Source organism: Nelumbo lutea, chromosome 1 (genome assembly GCF_056320005.1).
Source record: "Nelumbo lutea isolate HS-2025 chromosome 1, American lotus-T2T, whole genome shotgun sequence".
In the NCBI taxonomy this organism is placed as follows: Eukaryota; Viridiplantae; Streptophyta; class Magnoliopsida; order Proteales; family Nelumbonaceae; genus Nelumbo; species Nelumbo lutea.
The window spans coordinates 201,433,952-201,452,735 of record NC_142684.1 but is presented as its reverse complement, the minus strand read 5'-3'; the positions used below and the strand labels follow the sequence as shown (position 1 = coordinate 201,452,735).

General features: G+C 39.8%; 1 protein-coding gene across 1 annotated transcript in view; it reads right to left on the bottom strand.

The window, feature by feature from the left end:
• Positions 1–18,784, bottom strand: part of PRMT7 (protein arginine methyltransferase 7) — a 79,959-nt gene that overhangs the window by 7,711 nt on the left and 53,464 nt on the right. The window contains exons 9-12 of the mRNA XM_088962270.1: positions 15,531–15,604; positions 948–1,041; positions 706–855; positions 501–575 (exon numbers count right to left, since the gene is read on the bottom strand). Of these exons, the coding sequence (XP_088818396.1) occupies positions 501–575; positions 706–855; positions 948–1,041; positions 15,531–15,604 (393 nt within the window). The remainder of the gene's footprint in view (positions 1–500; positions 576–705; positions 856–947; positions 1,042–15,530; positions 15,605–18,784) is intronic.

The following is an 18,784-nucleotide window of genomic DNA, read 5'->3' as shown; positions in this document are numbered from 1 at the left end:
TCACTTGGGGCTTTAAGGATGTTTTAACAAAGGCTAAATGGCTCAAGAGGAATATGACAGTTAGGTTTCAGTGGGTAGGTAGATCAGCAAATGCCTTGGCTGATTATCTTGCTAAACAAAGGGCTACTCGGGTCACTTTGTATTGGGCTTCTCTGTAATTTTATTTGTCCTTAATTATGTGTTTTCAACTGAAGGGTAGATGGAATCCTCCATCCCCCCTCCTTAAAGGGGAGGTAGCATCTCGTGCCTCTCCCTAAATTGTACTTTCTTTGGCTATGGTTTAATAAATCTTACTATTCAATGATCAAAAAAATAAATAAATAAGGCAATACATTTTTTTTTTTTATTTTGGCTTCATGACACCACCTGGTTTGCATGAGTCAAAATGATTTGCAAACTATTATTTTGGGAGATTGCATGCAGCCATCCAAGCATGATTACTATGCACCAATTAAAGAAAAAATGTGTTAATATGACATTAAAAGACAAGCCAACAATACCTTGGCCTTCCCAAAAGATAGGCTTATGGGCTTTGAGAAGTCAAATTCCATGATTGTAAATGTCTCACTCAGTTCCTGAATTTATTGAACAATGGTCATATCATCATTAGTTTACAAGAGCTATGGTCTAGATGGTATACAAAATAAGAAATTTCTCCCCCCATAAAAAAGCCTCATCTTTGAAGAAAGTTTGTTGACTAGATACCTTGATCTCCCCACACTGCCAAATAAAATATGGAAGGGAAGGACCTTCTTGTGATACAGGTAAATCACCACAGGCCCCTAAGGTTGTATTTACAACTGAATGATCAAAACCTTCAATAATTTCAAGGGCACGACGACTTCTCCATAAATCCTGTACAAGAAAGTTTACATGCTCATTATATAAACTTGTTTAGAATTAAGAAACATAAACCTCATAGAAGTGCTAAATGCAAGCCAACTCACTGGAAGAGACATGGCGCAACCCTTCAAGATCCCTTTACAAGGCATGATTAATACATCTTTGGATAAGACTTTGTCAAGCATTGTTCTTTCCTTCCTATCCCATTTCAAGAAAGTGTAATTTAGGTGAGCTACTTCATTTAAAGTCCATGATACCAGATAAAAAAGTAGTACAAGATCCCTGCTGGATACCCATATTTCCTAAAGAAATCTCAGAATACGGAAAATAGTCAAAACATATTAATAGTTGGGACAAACTTAAGATGATGATGATGATATTAATAGGCAATTTTTAGATCACTTGAGTAATTCTAAATTTGTGAGACCAACATGAAAAAAATTATGCTATAATCAGAATAAAACAAAAAGAGAATGGCAGCCTTATCAATTGCTAAACAAACCTCTTCAACAAGGAAAAAACCGTTGAAGAGGTAAACATCTTCAAAATGAACTATATAAACAAAACAGTTACACTATCCCCCAACCCTAATTCAGGATTTTTGTTGGGAGAATAACCTCTTCAACAGCAAGAAAACTGTGAACCTCCAAACTGGTCCAATCATTCTCAGAAACAGCAATTTTGACATTTTGACAATCTTTTCTAGATTCACAATGCTCTTCAACAGCAAGAAAACTGTGTACCTCCAAACTGGTCCAATTCTTGAGATTGGAAAGATCACTCAATTACGAAAATATTGAGGTCAGAGGTGATTGCATTTGCAGGGTGACAGTAGGCTAGGTTCAAAGTATTAACTCAGGTATGCATCAGTACAAACACATCATAAGGGAGGTGAAACATCTTCCGAGGTCACGAGTGCAGAAATCAGCAAACAACTTTGCTGATGCATTAGCTAGACAATTGCTACACCCAAAACCGTTATTTGGGGCAATGCATCCATTGGATATTGATTTTTATATATGTAAAGAAATAGATGAAATGGTGGGTTAGACAATGAAGCTACCCTAAAATTAGGGTGTTAAGCACCCTAATCCTTTATGCAAGGGTTCCATTTACCCTTTTTTATCAGCAAAGGTAGAATTTATTAAGTGTATAATTAAATTGGAGGTTACATTACTGTGAGTAAATTAGCCACTTCCAACTGATTATCCAAATACGATTAGAACACTGTTAGAGTCGACAGCCCAAGGGTATTTGAGTCATTTCAGAATAGTTTATTCTAGTGAGTTTTGTTTATTAGGTTTGAGATTGCAAAGAGTGTCCCATACTTAAAGAGGGGCACAAAGGCCATTGTACTTTGTGCCCTTTATTTCTCTCTGTTCTTCTCCTTTTCCCTTTATTTCAGGAAGGAAACCAGGTCTAATTGAATATCTAACATGGTATCAGAGCCCTGATTTTCTTCCCAGTTTATTTTTTTGCTCTTCTCAGCACCCTAAGCAGATCAAGTTTCAGATTTCTTGGTGGATACTTGGAGGATCAAAGAGAGACTAAAAAGGAGTTGTTGTTTCTTGTCTAGGGAGGTATCCATGCCTCCAGTTTCTGTAGAAGGTTTAGTTTCAGTGGAGTTTTAGAGAAACCCTCTAGTCAATGTATCAAAGAGGGACTGTTGGTGATCAGTTGGTGTGCAACAGCTCATGTGGAGTGTTATGATTATTTGAAAGGTCAAAGTTGTGGTTTTCTGGACTGGTTGTAGTCGGCCTATTAAGAGGTGAGAAGTGATTTTTTCTGGATTTCTATTCTAGTGGAAGTAATAGGTGTGAGAACAGTGCTGAAACCTGTTACAGCACATGTTTCAAAGATTTTGTCTGTGTTTCTTGTTGATAAAAGTGGATGATATGTGTGAGAATGGTGCTGAAAATTAAATACAGCACATGTTTTGGTCGTAGATGGTTGGTTGTGGTATAGTGTGGTGTTGTGAAGTGTTGTAAAGTGAAGTTTTCTTTTTACCCATGGCAACCCTAGGAGAGAACGGTGATAAAAAATCCAGTGTTATGATTTCCCTTGATTTTCTTAATGTACAAATGACTTCCATCAAGTTGAGTAGTGAAAATTATGTGCCATGGGCCAAATCAGTGGAGGCCTTTTTTTCTTGCCTTTTACTACTTACTCTCCTTCTCATAAGTTATTTCAGTCACCAATCTCTATTTCACTCTTCGTTTTCCATTTTTTCTGCTTTCCCCTCCTTATCCTTTATTGAGTAAACTTTTACTTTAGCGAAGCCTCCAAGACACTATTTGCCTTCAGGTTCTCATTTCCTTCTTCTAGTACAAGAGCTTCCCAACATGTAGGGCTCACATACCCGCCCTCCATCATAGCACCTCTTCTTCCAATAAGGGAGATAAATTGTTCATCACTAGATTAAGAATTTTACTCCCGTCCCCCACTTCCTTACTGTCCTCTCCTAAGATCTCTCAACTCCATTGGCACTTGAGTTTTTAGTACATGTGTCAGCACCCAATTTTTGTTCGGTCCCTTCACCCTACCTCTTTATACCCCCTTTTGAGACCCCAAATTTTGAAAACATAACCAGGCCAATCTAAGACTTGTTAAAACCACAAAATCCCACATTGCATGTAAACTACATAGGCTTTAGTACCCCAATCAGACACGACCCCTGGACAAGAAACTATAGCTTAGTTACACGCTGAATTTCATGATCAAACTCCAAAGATCCACCGTTCACACCAATCTTCCTTCCAACAGTCCCAATCTGCACAATGTTCAAAACCTTGACTACATGAAATCAAATCCAACACACCCATTGCCTCACGGATACTAAGATATAAGCAACCACCAAATCCCACCATAAACCTACAATAATAAACCATAAAAATGCCAACATTCCATTTCAACAGCCTTTGATAAATAAAACTAGACAACAAAGATCAACAGATTCTTTCTCAAATCTGAAACTTTCACTTGACTCCTCATCTTAATCCATGCACACACGCCAAATTCTAATTTAAAATTCCTTTATTTAATCGTATGATCAACAAAGATTCCAATTAGATGTTTATAATTAAAGTGTACAAGAAGTCATAGCCCAAGCAACCAAGCACCTCTCATTAAGTCCAAAATCCTCAAAATAACCCACCCATCCAATTTTAGCCTTAAAATCCTTCATTTCCTTCCAAAACAAGCAAGGCTTCATTCAAAATTTCTCATTGGTTAAGGAGTCATAAGTTAAAACCTTGGTTTGAAGTCTGAACCAAATCTTTCAATCCACCTCTTTGATAAAAAATTTATCTCTTATATCAAATTCAGGACATAAAAAATGCCTACCTACCAAATTTCATCCCAAAATTCTCTCGTTTAACCCAGCATCAAGCCAATGTTCCATTTCAACAAATCTCATTGATTATATAGCATATCGAGCCGTAGATCTCCATCACCCAAGCCTTATTCGACCAATCAAACCTCATCACCATCTTCAGAGACCCCAAAAAACCAGTAGGCCAGTATGTCAATTTTTACGACCTAATTCATCCGTTTGACCTTTAAATAAAAAAGATTTTTAATGCACCAGATTAAACCACCTTCATTTGTCCCAACTCCCAACCTAAGACCTCAAGAGAGTGGGGGCTGATGTCAGACCTTCACTTAAATGCCACTGGCCCATTAAACTAATTAGGACAAGCCAAATATACTAAAGCAACCCAAAAACCCCAAAGTAACCCTTCTTGAACATAGAAAGTGACATAAGGGCCATTATGGCCATTTTGAATTTACGTTTTTGCCACTGAGAGGTCAGATTCGAACCTAACGTATAAAAGTTCAAAAAATGACCCCATTGGGCATGAGAAACCCTAGAAATATTCTTGGAAATCTTGGTTTGATTGATTAAACCCTCATAGATCCTCTAAAAAAACCAATTAGATCGGCTTTTTAAGTCTTCTTGCAAGTTTAGGTTTTTCCAAAACCCTAGGACACGTCAAACCTTCCTAGCCTTCCCTCTCTATAAATATGACAAAAATCGAGTTCTAGGGGCGATTTTCAGATGGAAGAAACAAAAGAGAAAACCCCCATTCAAATCCCCAATCATTTCTAACAAGAACTTGAGAAAAATTCAAAATCTAGGTTAGAACCTACCAAAACTGCCTCATTTCTCTGTGTATTCACGTTCTGACCTTAAAGAAGAGTAAAAACCACTCAAGTAACATTCTTTTGCATTAAGATTAACTTTTGTTGGTCTAAAACATAAAAAACGCCAATCTCAGGCTCTAGGATAGCTTCTATCAAGGCTAAATCGAAGAGGTAAGCCTCCTAACCCGTCTTGCTAGTCTTTTTTTAGTTAAGTTTTGGTTATTTGGTTATTTTTATAACATATCTCGTTAGTTTAAGTTTGAGTTATTTGAGATTCTAAGCTTGTGGAAGCTTCTCTTTAAGTTTCTTGCAATTTTGGGGTTACAGAGATAGAGGTGAGGGTTTTAGGGAAATTTGTTCCTAATTGCTTGTAACATCCCCTCAAAACCAAGATTAAGAATTGCAGAAGGGATTTTTCACAAGATATTAGAGTTACGTCTTTTTTTTTTTAATTAAAGTTTGTGAAGTTGTAAGCATAAACAACTCCCATAGTGGGTTGTCATTTACAGCATGGAGAAAGGGGTGCTAAACGCCTTCCCTCTCCCAATCCAAATGAATTTAGAATCTCTTGGTTAAGTGACTCATAGGTGGAGAAATGGAGTCACTATTTTTCAAAATAAAATCAATTTTCTAGAACTTATAGAGGACCCATTTCCTCGTAAATTAAATGGGTGGCAACTCTTTGTTGTGAGTCGGCCACGATCTTCCCAAAGCTCACAACATGGGTGGTTGTCCTGTAGCTAGATCTATAAACATAGGAGAAACAGGAACCGAGGACTCCAGGTTGGTGCTAGTAGAAAAAGGAACTGAAAAAATGGTAAATTATAGATAAGTACCTTGGACTTTCAATTGCAACACTTGAGTACCCTAAACTTTCAAAAATAGACATTTAGGTCCATCCGTTACTATTCTGTCAGTTAAACATTACATAATGCCAAAAATACCCTTCTCATATATTTTTGAGATCATTCTCAGGTAATCGAACGTCTCCCCATGATGATGTTCTCACATGGACAGTAAATTATATATTCAAATTTTCTAATGGTGGCATTCTCTGGTGATGATTTTACTCCATATGATGATCTCCAAAATACACGAAAAGGTTATTTTTCACATTATGTAATGTTTAGCTGGCGGAATACTAACAGATGGACCCAAGTGTCTATTTTTGAGAGTTCAAGGTACTCAAGTGTTGCAATTGAAAGTCTAGGGTACCTATCTGTCACTACCCCCAAAGTACAGGGTATTAACTGTAATTTACTGTAAAAAAAAGGGAAAAACAAAAGACAGGGGGTGAGGGGGAGTTAGAAGGGTTAGATCCTCCCTGCTTCACTCTTTCGCAAGCTTCCCTTGGATTAAGCCCTTCTTGGTTGCCTAAAAGGTTAGAAAGCACCTTGACTACATTCTATAATTGTCCCTTTTTTGCTGCCACACTTAGATCAGTGGTGAAATCTATGTCCCTCTTGGATTGAGAATTCACCACCTCATGTTCCATGGTTGGATATTCAGCCCCAACACCCTTCAACTCCATAGTGTTGTTAGTCAAAACTTTTGCAAATAAAAATTATGTTCCCAGACCCCCTCATCCTCCCATTTCTTACAAGCCTTTGTTGAATCAATGCTCCCTATGTTGCAGTTTTCATTAACTCCCTCTTCCTCTACAAAGTGAAAATCTTGTGAATCTTCCTAGTCATCATCTTCCTCATCTTCCTCAGTACTTCTACAATACATTGGGATTGGCCTATCTAGGGTTGTAGAGTTCTTTGATTGCACCGGCCTCCAAACTAAGGAACATTTTCCACATTTCTCTAAAGGGGCAAAGCTCTCTTCGCCTAAGGTCAAGCCTGGTTCAAGAGGTAATATCGTAGGGGCTTCTCCATCGAGCAAAGGGGGCAATGATAAACCCCTATTATCATCGTCTAAAGCACTTGAGTAGGGCACATGATCTCTTATGTTGTTTTGTGCCTTTACAAGGCTTGGTTATGTTGAGTTAATATGTCTCGGTTCATCTCCTAATATAAACGGATCAGGAAAATTTGATAGTCTACAGGTAACTTCCTCCTCGATGTGACTATTAGCCTTCTTTAGCAGGAGGTTGTTTGTCTTCTCCACCCAACAGCAAGGTGTCGTGTGTTCTTCCTAGATCCATGTCATCACCTTCTTCCTCCGCTTCCTTTCAAAGTTCTGCCTCCATTGTCGAAAGGATCCAGACTTTGTATGCCATACCTTCTACCTGAACTTCCACCATTCGAGGAACATTCTCTGGTTTTACTCCCAAAGTTTGAGGGAAGTTGCTTAAGGGTTGCTAGTATTAAGATCAGGCTTGTAAACAGTATTCGAAAATCCGAATTTGAATCCAAGATTCGGCATAATCGAATCGGGTATTCAGTCGAATTTGAATATACTTTTTTTACCAATTAATTAATTGGATCGAATTCAAATATACATTGCTTCAATCTGATATATATCTGAACCATTTATATAATATATATACACATATATGTATAAACAATAATTTTTAAGCAATGAGGGCATATAGGTAAAATCGATTAAGAGAGGGTGCTCGACCTTCAACTGAGTCATTCTATTCGAATCGCCCAACCTCTCAGCCTCTCATCTTCCTCTCTGAAGTTTCCAAAACCTTAAGTTCCTAACCCTTCGTTGCCGCCGAACTCAAACAAACACCACCGCCAATGCTAGTGATCAAAGCATCCAGCACTAGTCACCAACCACCACAGCATCATCGTCGCACACTGATGAACTAGCGAGCTAACAAACATATAAATGTTGGATTAGGTTTTCGGGTTACCTAAGAAAGGGGAAGTGGAAAGAATAAAGAATCGTATTGTTGGACCAGAGCTTTAGAATTTTTTTTTGATATCTTTTGAAGGGCTACACGATGGAGGGGGGTGGGGGGGGGGGGGTAGCCCATCCCCCAACCCATAACCCCTCCAACCTAGGTGTAGGTGGGATTCGACCGCAAGTCTCCGCTATGACTAACAGGAGACTAGAGCTTCAGATTAAAACCCCAAATCTACAATCTGAAAAACGACTTGATGCTGGAATAGGTGCGTTGATGCGAGTGTGAGATGATGGTGGCCGATGATTGGTGTTAGGCGGTTGGATTGCTAGAGTCGATCAGTTGTCCACTAGTTTGTTAGCTCGCTAGTTCACCGCCGCCTAACTCAAGCAAAGCAACCACCACTCCATGACTCCAGCAATCCAACCGCCTAGCACCAATCACCGGCCACCATCATCTCACACTTGCATCAACGCACCTATTCCAGCATCAAGTCATTTTTCAGATTGTAGATTTGGGGTTTTAATCTGAAGCTCTAGTCTCCTGTCAGTCATAGCGGAGACTTGCGATCGAATCCCGCCTACACCTAGGTTGGAGGGGTTATGGGTTGGGGGATGGACTACCCCCCCCCCTCTCCATTGTGTAGCCCTACAAAAGATATCAAAAAAAAAATTCTAAAGCTCTGGTCCAACCATAGGATTCTTTATTCTTTCCACTTCCCCTTTCTTAGGTAACCCAAAAACCTAATCCAACATTTATATGTTTGTTTTATTTTTTCTTTAAGTTAGAACGATCTCCTTCGAGGTTTTGTTTCATAGGAAGCTTGAAAATTTTATCATGGAATTAGAATGTCAAGGTTATGCTACAGAGCAAATTAATGGTCGAATTCGAATTGTATCGAATATTCAACTTAATAATCGAATTCGAATTCGAACCTGAGTTTTAGATATCTGTCGAATATCGAATCGAATTCAAATATCACGATTCGTAATTGGTTTCAAATTCAAATCTAGCTCGATTCAAATTCAACCCGTTTAAAGGCCTAATTAAGATATTTGTTGACAGATGTTGTTGTACACATGTTTAGTACCGCAAGGTACTTTTGTAATTTCTTCATACTTTATGTTGTACGACCAGCCTAGTATAAATAATAACATACTGCACATGCCTGCAGTATTCTTTTGGGCTCTCAGTCCTCTCGCCTCTCCTCTCTTTCTCTTCTCTTCTCTTGCTCAACATGGTATCAGAGCAAGTCGTCCAGGCCTGAAGGGTGATGTCAAGCAAATCTGATTTGTTCATCCTCCAATGTCGAGCAGTCAGTCTCTTCATCACCCAGCCGTATCCATCTGTTGTTCGACCTTAAGCAAGAAGATGCCTGCCTGGCTTTTCATCTTCCAGCGCAGAAAAGAGTTCTGGTTATAGAGAGTTTTCTATCTGATGTTCAAAGAAGTCTGCCAACATTGACTGTCCGGCTGTAGAGAGGATATCATCTGATGTTCGTAGAGAAAGTTCTGGTTTATAGAGAGGCTATCATCTGATGTTTAAGAAGGTATTATCTACTGTTCGGGTGCCCTGGTATTCAACTGAAGTTTCTTTTTGTGTTTCTTTGCACCCACTGATGGACTGTTGATGCCCTAATATTCGACTGTGGTGTTCCTTTTTTGTGTTACTGTTGTTTAGCTACCCTGTTGATGGACTGAAGTAGCTCTTTCTTTTACTTTGATCTCATTGACTGTTCGGATGCCTTGAAGTTGGCACTGTACCAGGTCTACCGATTAGGTGTGTGGTGAACTTCACCTTGCATCTTCCATTCTGTTGAGGGGTCATATGATCTCTGTAAAACCGTAGGTCATACAGACCTGTTTGTGTATTGCAACTGCAGAGTTTGTTCTTGGATCCCTGTGAAACCGTAGGTCATACAGACCTATTTACGTGCTGCAACAGCAGTGTTTGTTCTTGGATCCCTGTGAAACCGTAGGTCATAAGGACCTGTTTGTGTGCTGCAATAGCAGTCTTTTTAGTGGACTGAAGGTCAGGAAGTGCCTGGCCTTCTGTAACAGCTCTATGAGGCAGTGCTCTTTCTTTGGGTGCTGTTTTTTAAACAAGCAATCGTGAGTGCTGAAGATTCAGCCACATCTGGAGTTTCTTCAATACTGAATGGAATGAGTAGGGGTGGTGACCTATCCTTTTCTATGGCTGTTGTCCCTCTTGATGGTTTAAACAAGCAATCAAGAGGGATCAAGTTATACATCACTGCAAGGGGGAAGATAGGCTATATTAATGGGAGAATTAAAGAACCACACTCTGGGAGTGTTGAATATGATAGATGGAATCAGGAGAACAGTATGGTTATGTCTTGGTTGTTGGTCTCCATGTAACCTCAAATAAGGAAGAATTTCATGTGGGCTGAAACTGCAAATGAGATCTGGGAACAAGCAAAATCTACATATTCAGAACTGTGACACTATGCCAAGATCTATCAACTGCAGGCAGAATCGACTACTTGTAGACAGGGAGAGGTGTTTATCAGTATATTACTTTGACTTGACTTCTGTCTGGAAGGAGTTGGACCAGAATGTGGATTGGAAGTGTGATGAGGATGCAAAACTATACAAGAAATTTGTCTCCCAGCAAAGAGTGTTTGCCTTCTTACATGGTCTGAATCCTATGTATGAATCTATCAGAGTACAGATTCTCAGTTCTAAGGATCTTCCATCAGTTCAGGAAGTTTATGCTCTTGTACAATTTGAAGAGAGCAGAAGGAATTTGATGAACAGCCCTGGTGGGGATGCAGTTGTGTTGGCAGCAAAAGGGGGTGTCTCTACTAGTGCAGGATCTTCTTCCAGGAAAGGAGATCTCCGGAAAAAAACAGAAGATAAGGACAAATTGTGGTGAACTCATTGCCAGAAACCCTGACACACCAAAGATACCTGTTGGGATCTTCATGGAAAACCAAAATGGGCTCAAGATCTGAATAAGAAGCAAGGTTCAGATGTGAATAAAAGGTTCGGACAGCAAGGTACAACGAAATACAACATGGCCAACATGGCTACTCGGGAGAATCAACCCTTCATCCCTACTATGACTTAGACACATCTCTCTGGATCTGATCCGAGGGAGGATATTATGAATTCCTTCCGTGACCATTTAGAGCTCTATGGTAGAGCAATTTGTTAGATGGATGCTCCTCCCTCAACCGCATTTTCATCTACGTCAGGTAACTCTACCACAACTTTCCATGTTGCTTCTCACACCCATGACTCTCCATGGATCATTGATTCTGGAGCTTCAAAACACATGACTGGTATGTCCTCTCACTTTCAAACCAATCACCTTCTTTCTGGAAGAGACAAGGTAAGACTAGCTGATGGATCATACACTTCCATAGCTGGTCAAGGAACCATCTCTCTTCCCCTTGGCCTTACCCTCTCTGATGTCCTACATGTTCCAAAATTTCCCATTAATTTGTTCTCTGTTAGTAGTGTTACTGATTCCTTCAACTGCTCAGTGACCTTTTTCCCTTCTCATTGTGAGATTTAGGATCTGGCCTCGAGGAGAATAAGGCTGATCTTCATGTTACAGAGTCTATGAGTCAGTCCTGTAAGAGTCAAGTTTATTTATGGCATTGTCGCCTTGGTCATTTGTCTTTTGAGTCTTTAAAAGTTGTATTTCCAAAACTGTTTAAGTCAATTCCGTTTCAGATTTCTCTTGTCAAACGTGTCAGTTAAGTAAACATTGTAGAACTCATTTTCTTCAAAAAAATAGTAAATCTGAATTTCCTTTTCACATTATTTATTCTAATGTATGGGGCCCTGTTACTTTACCATCTGAGAGTGGCTACAAGTATTTCATTACCATCATTGATGATTATTCTAGATATACTTGGGTATATCCTATGCGAACCAGGGAGGAAGTACCAAAAATTATCCAAGATTTTCAGCGGATGGTCTTCACTCAATTTCAGACTGAAATCCAAATTTTTCAGACAGACAATGTGAAAGAGTTTTTTCATAGTCATCTCACGGAGTTCTTTGCTTCATGTGGTTCACTTCACCGTAGCTCTTGTGCCCGAACACCACAACAAAATGGTGTGGCTGAACGGAAGAACCGACATCTCCTTGAAGTGGCTCGGGGTTTACTACTCCATATGAATGTCCCCAAATGTTTTTGGCTTGAGGTTGTTCTTTGTTTTACCAACCTCATTAACCGTATATGCCCTCTCGTTGGTTAGAGTACAAAGCCCCACATCAGCTTCTCTTTCCTAAGCCCCCCCTTCTTCTCATTCCTCCTCGTGTATTTGGTTATTGGTGCTTTGTCCAAAATCTGTCTCCCACCCGTGGGAAATTGGATTCTCGTGCTATTCCTTGCATATTCCTTGGTTACTCCACCCAAAAGGGATACCGTTGTTTTGATCCTGTTTCTCGGAAATTCTGTCTCCATGGATGTTTCTTTCTTTGAGGATGAGCCTTTGTTTCTTGTTTCTCCTTATGGGGGAGTGTAGGCATGAGGAGAAACTGGTTCAACTCCCTTCTCTTCTTGATCCTCCGCCTTTTCGTGTCTTCTTTCGTCGTCGCAAAGGCCAACCAAATTCAAGAGCTGTGGAGAATCTAGAAGTTGCACCTCTAGTGCCATCAAACTCCTCAGGGGAGGATCATACCCACTCAAGTAACTTGGCTCCCAATGATGTTCCTGATTCTATTGAAATTGATATCTCTGCTGCTAATGACCTTGACCTTCCTATTGCTCACAGGAAAGGTGTTAGATTGTGCACCACTAAACATCCCATTTCATGCTTTCCTTACCTCTATTGACAGTGTCCCTATCCACAAGAATGTGGTAGAAGCTCTTTCAGTACCTGAATGGACAAATGCCATGAAGGAAGAAACTAATGCCCTTCATAAAAATGGCACATGGGAACTTGTAGATCTTCCTAAGGGAAAGGATCCAGTTGGATGTAAATGGGTGTTCACTGTCAAGCATAGGGCTGATGGAACGGTGGAGAGGTATAAAGCTCGCTTAGTGGCAAAGGGGTTTACTCAAGTGTACGGAATTGATTATGCAGAAACTTTTGCCCATGTTGCCAAAATGAACTCCATTAGAGTTATTTTATCTCTTGCTGCTAATCTGAATTGGGATCTACATCAGCTTGACATCAAGAATGCATTCTTGAATGGTGACCTTGAAGAGGAAGTTTACATGATTCAACCCCCTGATTTTTTGGTTCAGCAGATTCCATGTTGCAGTTCAGTAGAGAGGATACAAGCAATGTCAATCAGATCACACACTGTTTGTGAAAAGAGGAGAAGGTAAAATGGTTGCCTTAATAGTATACGTGGATGACATAATTGTTACTGGTGACTGGAAGGATGAAATCCAGAGGTTGAAGGGTTTCCTTGCCACTCAGTTTGAAGTGAAGGATTTAGGACCTCCCAGATACTTCCTTGGAATTGAAGTTGTCCGATCAAAAAGGGGTATCTTCATTTCCTAAAGGAAATATGTCCTAGATTTACTTCAGGACACTGGAAAGATGGGAGTGAAGCCAGTTGACTCTCCCATTGACCCCAACCATAAATCAGGTGGCAGCCAAGGTGAACCTCTCAAGGATGTGAAACAGTTTCAGAGGCTTGTAGGGAGATTGTTATATCTTTCTATGACTCGTCCAGACATTGTTTATGTTGTTGGTGTCCTCAGTCAGTTCATGCATGCACCTAGGTCCACTCATCTTGAAGCAGCAAAAAGAATCCTGCGATATCTAAAAAAATTTCCTGGTGCTGGCTTGTTATTTCAAAGGCACAGGCATTTGAAAGTTGAAGTTTATACAGATGCAGATTGGGCTGGATCTCAAAGTGACAGAAAGTCTACTAGTGGCTACTGCACCTTTATAGGAGGGACCTTGTTACATGGATGAGTAAAAAGCAAAATGTGGTGGCTAAATCCAATGCTGAAGCTGAATATCGTGCAATGGCTCACGGAGTAGCTGAAGGTATGTGGATAAAGAATCTATTGAGTGAGTTGGGTTTCCTAGTGGACAAGCCTATGACTCTATTCTGTGATAACAAAGCAGCTATAAACATTGTTGCTAACCCAGTGCTACATGATAGAACAAAACATATCGAAGTTGACAAGCATTTTATCAAAGAGAAGGTCATCATAGGCAAATTATGTGCTCCCTATGTTAGCTCTAAGAACCAATTTGCAGACATCTTTACAGAAGGGCTACACCATTCCAGACAACATGATCTCGGTGACAAGTTAAGCATGATTGATATCTATGCTCCAACTTGAGGGGGAGTGTTGACAGATGTTGTTGTACACATGTTTAGAACCGCAAGGGTACTTTTGTAATTTCTTCATACTTTATGTTGTACGACCAACCTAGAATAAATAATAACATACTGCACATGCCTGCAGTATTCTTTTGGGTTGTCAGTCCTCTCGTCTCTCCTCTCTTTCTCTTCTCTTCTCTTGCTCAACAATATTCAAGCTCCCCACCACACAACTGTGTGATTTTTTTGGAATGTCGAGTTCACCTAGAGATGGAAAAGAAGTCCCACAATTTCACCCAAGGATTCTCCCCTAGAGCAATTGAGTTCAAGCTAGGGCTCCAATGCTAAACACTGATACAACCTTCCTTCATTTGAATCTACAAATGGAAGTCATTCAAAGGGAGCGGGAGCTCCAAGAATGCCTTGTGGTTTTGCAAGAACACAGCCAAAGTAATAAACCATCCTTTTGTTTCTTGTTTCCACTTCAAAATACTTTCCATAACTCTTTAGACTCCACTCTTGTACTCTAAATGACTTGCAAGCCCCTACTAGGAAACACTTGAACCATTATAGGTCTCCTTCCGCCAAAAAAAAATGTAGCTTCTCCCCTTCTCACAACTTCAATGCCTCTAACTTCTTTGTTCTTGCTTCTTCAGTGATGAAGTCCTTCACTTCTATCTTCACTTGCTTTCTCCATCACCTAGCCTGTTCAAAAGTTCTTTCTCGTGCTTTCTCCATTGGAGGAGCCCTCTTGTTCTTAAACTTCAAAACTGCATGACCAAACAATTGTATCCCAAAATCTAGGGCTCCATTTATCCTTCTCCATGTGTTTTGAGAGACTTATCATTCAGGGTCTCTCAAAATGAGATAAATTGGACTACATGAGCAAATACAAATGCCTAAAGGTCAACAAACACTCTAGTACTAGATCAAAGAAGCATCATCTATGGTTGTTATCCTATATTGAACCTCATTAAGATGAATTAAACCACCAATTTAGTGCCATTAAACTTTCCAAAAGGTGAGTGGTGTGGAGTTGTTTTCAGGCCCACCTTGCAGGGAAAGCTGTACTTCTAAGCCCATTTTCAAGGGCTTGAGCTTACCCTAGCTTCTTTCTGATATTCCTAAAGGGATTGTATCTACTTCCTTTTCTTCATTGATGCAGTTGTTTTATTGTCACTGGAAAGAAAAAGAATAAGGACTTTTGGTTGCAATTGTCCTGTTTTTTTTCTTTCTCAATTCATAAATGATTTTATACACATTTAGTAAGCAATAAACATAACATGGATTAAGATTCCTATGGTGCTTGTTTCAGTTCAAATATGTTTAAAAGATATATTGAGGTGGTTAGTAAGGCAAATAACTTGGGATAAGTCACTATCAATAAGATTAGCACATCCCTACTAAAATGAAGTTCAGCTGGTTTTCACAAAGATAATGGGAACCATGCAAAAAACATTAAAGTGTATATTATTTACCAAAAGCGTAGATTTTCCCATGGAAGCTTCCCTTCATTTCCATAATAAAATGGCTCTCCAATTAACAGGTCAACCTATAGAGGAAGATGAAAATAATTTAGTTAATCAAATCAAATAATAAATGTTTCTTTTTGGTGAGTAAATAATATATGGTTGACCACAGAACAGTTGTGCGAGTCCTATTCTTCAAAAACAGTTATATGTGAGTTGAGGCATAAACCAATGCACACTGGACTTGGATCAATGACAAATAGAAGATGGGTTTCATACATTTGTTGAAGGATATCTTGTTGCATGGCAAAGCCAAAAAAAAAAGTTCACACTGGTATAAAGCAAAATACAGAGCCTTGGCACTTGGAGCTTGTAAGTTGCTTCAGGTTGATGTTTATCAAACAATTTGGATGTTCTGTAGAAGGACCAATGAGCTTGTATATGATAACAAGGCCACCATTAGCACTACGCATGATCTCGTAATAGCATTATTAAACCAAACACATTGAAATTGATCAACATATTGTTTGTGAGAACTGAGAAGGCAGCTACATGTTTAAGTGATCCATTTGCTATTTGTAAAGATTGATGATTAATTAGTTGATGTGTTGACAAAATCTATTGGCAAATCTTAGTTATTTGAAGCACTTGACAAGCTGGACATGCAAGACATTTATGCTTCATCTTGAAAGGGAGTTCTGTCAAAGTGTTGTTGTTATGTAAAATCTTACTTATCTTAAGTGAGGGTATACTTTTAACTATACCTTCTTTTTCTTATTAGTAATAAAGGTGTGAAGAAACAATTTGACCTTCATGCCATTAAACCAGATAGGCGGTTGGAAGACCAAGGATGGCATTGTATCATAAGCTTCAAGACAAGTTATGCCAATGGTTTGGTATAATATCCTCTGAACACACTTGGTGATATAAGAACCAGTTTGTAGACGTTCTTGCAACCATGGAAAACTCATGAGAATTTAACATTGAGTAAGCTGCTCCCTATTGAATCCCTTCTCCATGTTCTCTTTAAACCCACTATTGGTGTTCCAAATAATTTCTTAGTTATATCACTTTATTGATATCCCTTGCTATTTTCACCCTTGTGCAGGTGTGAGCTTGTCAAATTCATTAATAGGAACCCAAATAGCACTCATTTGGACAATATGAGAAGAATGGAATGCAAGAATCCTTGAAGTGCTGGAGAGAAGCAAAGAGACAATTGTAGATGTCAACTTGCTCTCTGTTAGAATGTTGAATGATGTCTCTTTATATGAGTGTTCGGCTGATAAGAGTTCTTGTTAGCCCATACTTAAGTTCAAGTTATCCTGTAACTGGGCCTGTGTTAATGGGCCTAAGCCTGTTTAATGTTTTAAGTTACTGGGTGTCCCATCTCTAATCAGGGGCATTCTAGTAATTTCTTGTATCTTGTACTACATTCAAATATAAATAATAACATGGTCAACTGGCTAGTACAGTTTGACATTCCAGCATCTCTTCTTCTTCTTCTCCTTTCTACTACTTTGGCTACAGTAGTTTAGCTTTCATGGTATCAGAGCATTAGCTTCTTCCTGGTTTCAGCCGGCGCACACTCTCTTCTCTTGCTGTCTTTTCATCTTCTCTCTTCCTTTTCTGGGTTGCGGCAGTGAAGACCTAAGGGTGTAAGAGAGTAAAGCAAGTTCAAACCTAGGGTTTCTCTTGGTTGTAGGACTCAAGGGAAGTAAGACCCAGAAGTAGATGTCCTACTAGGTTATTTCCGGAAAATAGTAGCTATTTGGCTACTAAGAGAGGTCTGTATAGGACAGACCTAGTTGAGGACTGATTTCAGCAGTCCTAGCACTAGCCAAAAGGGGGAGAGCTTCCTCTACAGTTGCAGCTTTGGTGCTCCAGCAAGACTCGCAAAGACTTAGCCTCTTCTACAGAGCACTGTTCACTTGCTACTGTTGCAGCCTCGAACTGTTCACTTGCTACTGTACCCGAACTGTTGCAGTTTCGGTTCAGCCCAAGTGAAGTCTATCTAGTGTTCTACCAGCACTGTGAATACTTCTACCAGCATAGAAAAGTGGAAAACAGCTCCAAGTTCAGGTTGGTTATCAGTCCGAAACCCCTCACCACTGCTGTGAGATTACCTAGGGAGCTGCCAGCTCCAGATTGTTCAGCACTGTGAACCCTAGTTGAGGACTGATGTCAACAGTCCTAGTATTGGCCGCAAGGAGGGGCACTCTCTTTACAGTTGCAGTACTCGAAGTTCAAGTGGAGTCTGCATAGCACAATAGTTGAGAATCCTTAGCTTCAGGTCGGTTACCAGCCCGGAACTCCTTGCTTGCTGCTGTAATTGAACTGTTTCAGAACTGTGATAGTCTTGGCAAGTCTAAAACAGTGTCGAGTGCTGTCAGAACTTCCTGTGATCATTTCGGCTAATCAGAATCTCCTTCAGAACTGGTTTAGAACCTTCAGAACTGCTTCGGCTAGTCTTAATCAGTGTCACCTGCACAGTGGCTGCAGTCAAGATGTCTTCAATGCCCAGAGAAGTTTCTTCTAGAGATAACAGGCCTATGGCAAGTGGGAATCTTGTCACCAGCAACAATGATGACAACTCACAAAATACACCAACAGTGTCTTCTCCTATGGGACAGGTTTGATTCCTCTGGAACTGGTACTTTGGGCTTCACTGCTAGTGAGGTAGAGGTCCTTAGCAGGGCATTAGCCCGTCTAAGAAATAATTCTTTTGCTTCTACATCTCTTGCCAGATCCGATACAGCCTCTGCCTTCAGTGCCACTGGCTCTATTGACTCTACTTCTTGGGTTATTGATTCCGGTGCTACTGACCACATGACACATATATCTTCCCTTATTCTCTTCATATCATTTGTTGTCTGGTCAGGATAAAATGAGAGTTGCTGACGGGTCTTTCTCCACTATCTCTGGAAAGGGAGTGGTTGACCTAAGCAAGGACCTCTCTCTTAAATCAGTTTTACATGTTCCCAGTCTTACCTCAAATCTTTTGTCTGTTTCAAAACTTACCAAAAATTTGAACTGTAGTATAACCTTTTTTCCTACTCATTGTGTCTTCCAGGACAGACTGACAAGGAGAACGATTGGGTGCGGTCATGAGTATGGAGGCCTCTACTATCTTGATGCAGACATCGGTTCATTCTTACAAACATCAGCTGCTAGTAGTCCAGAGAGTGTGGAGTCAATAGCTAAGTTGCATCTTTGGCATGCTAGGCTAGGTCATGTGTCTTTCTCTTCATTAGAAATGTTGT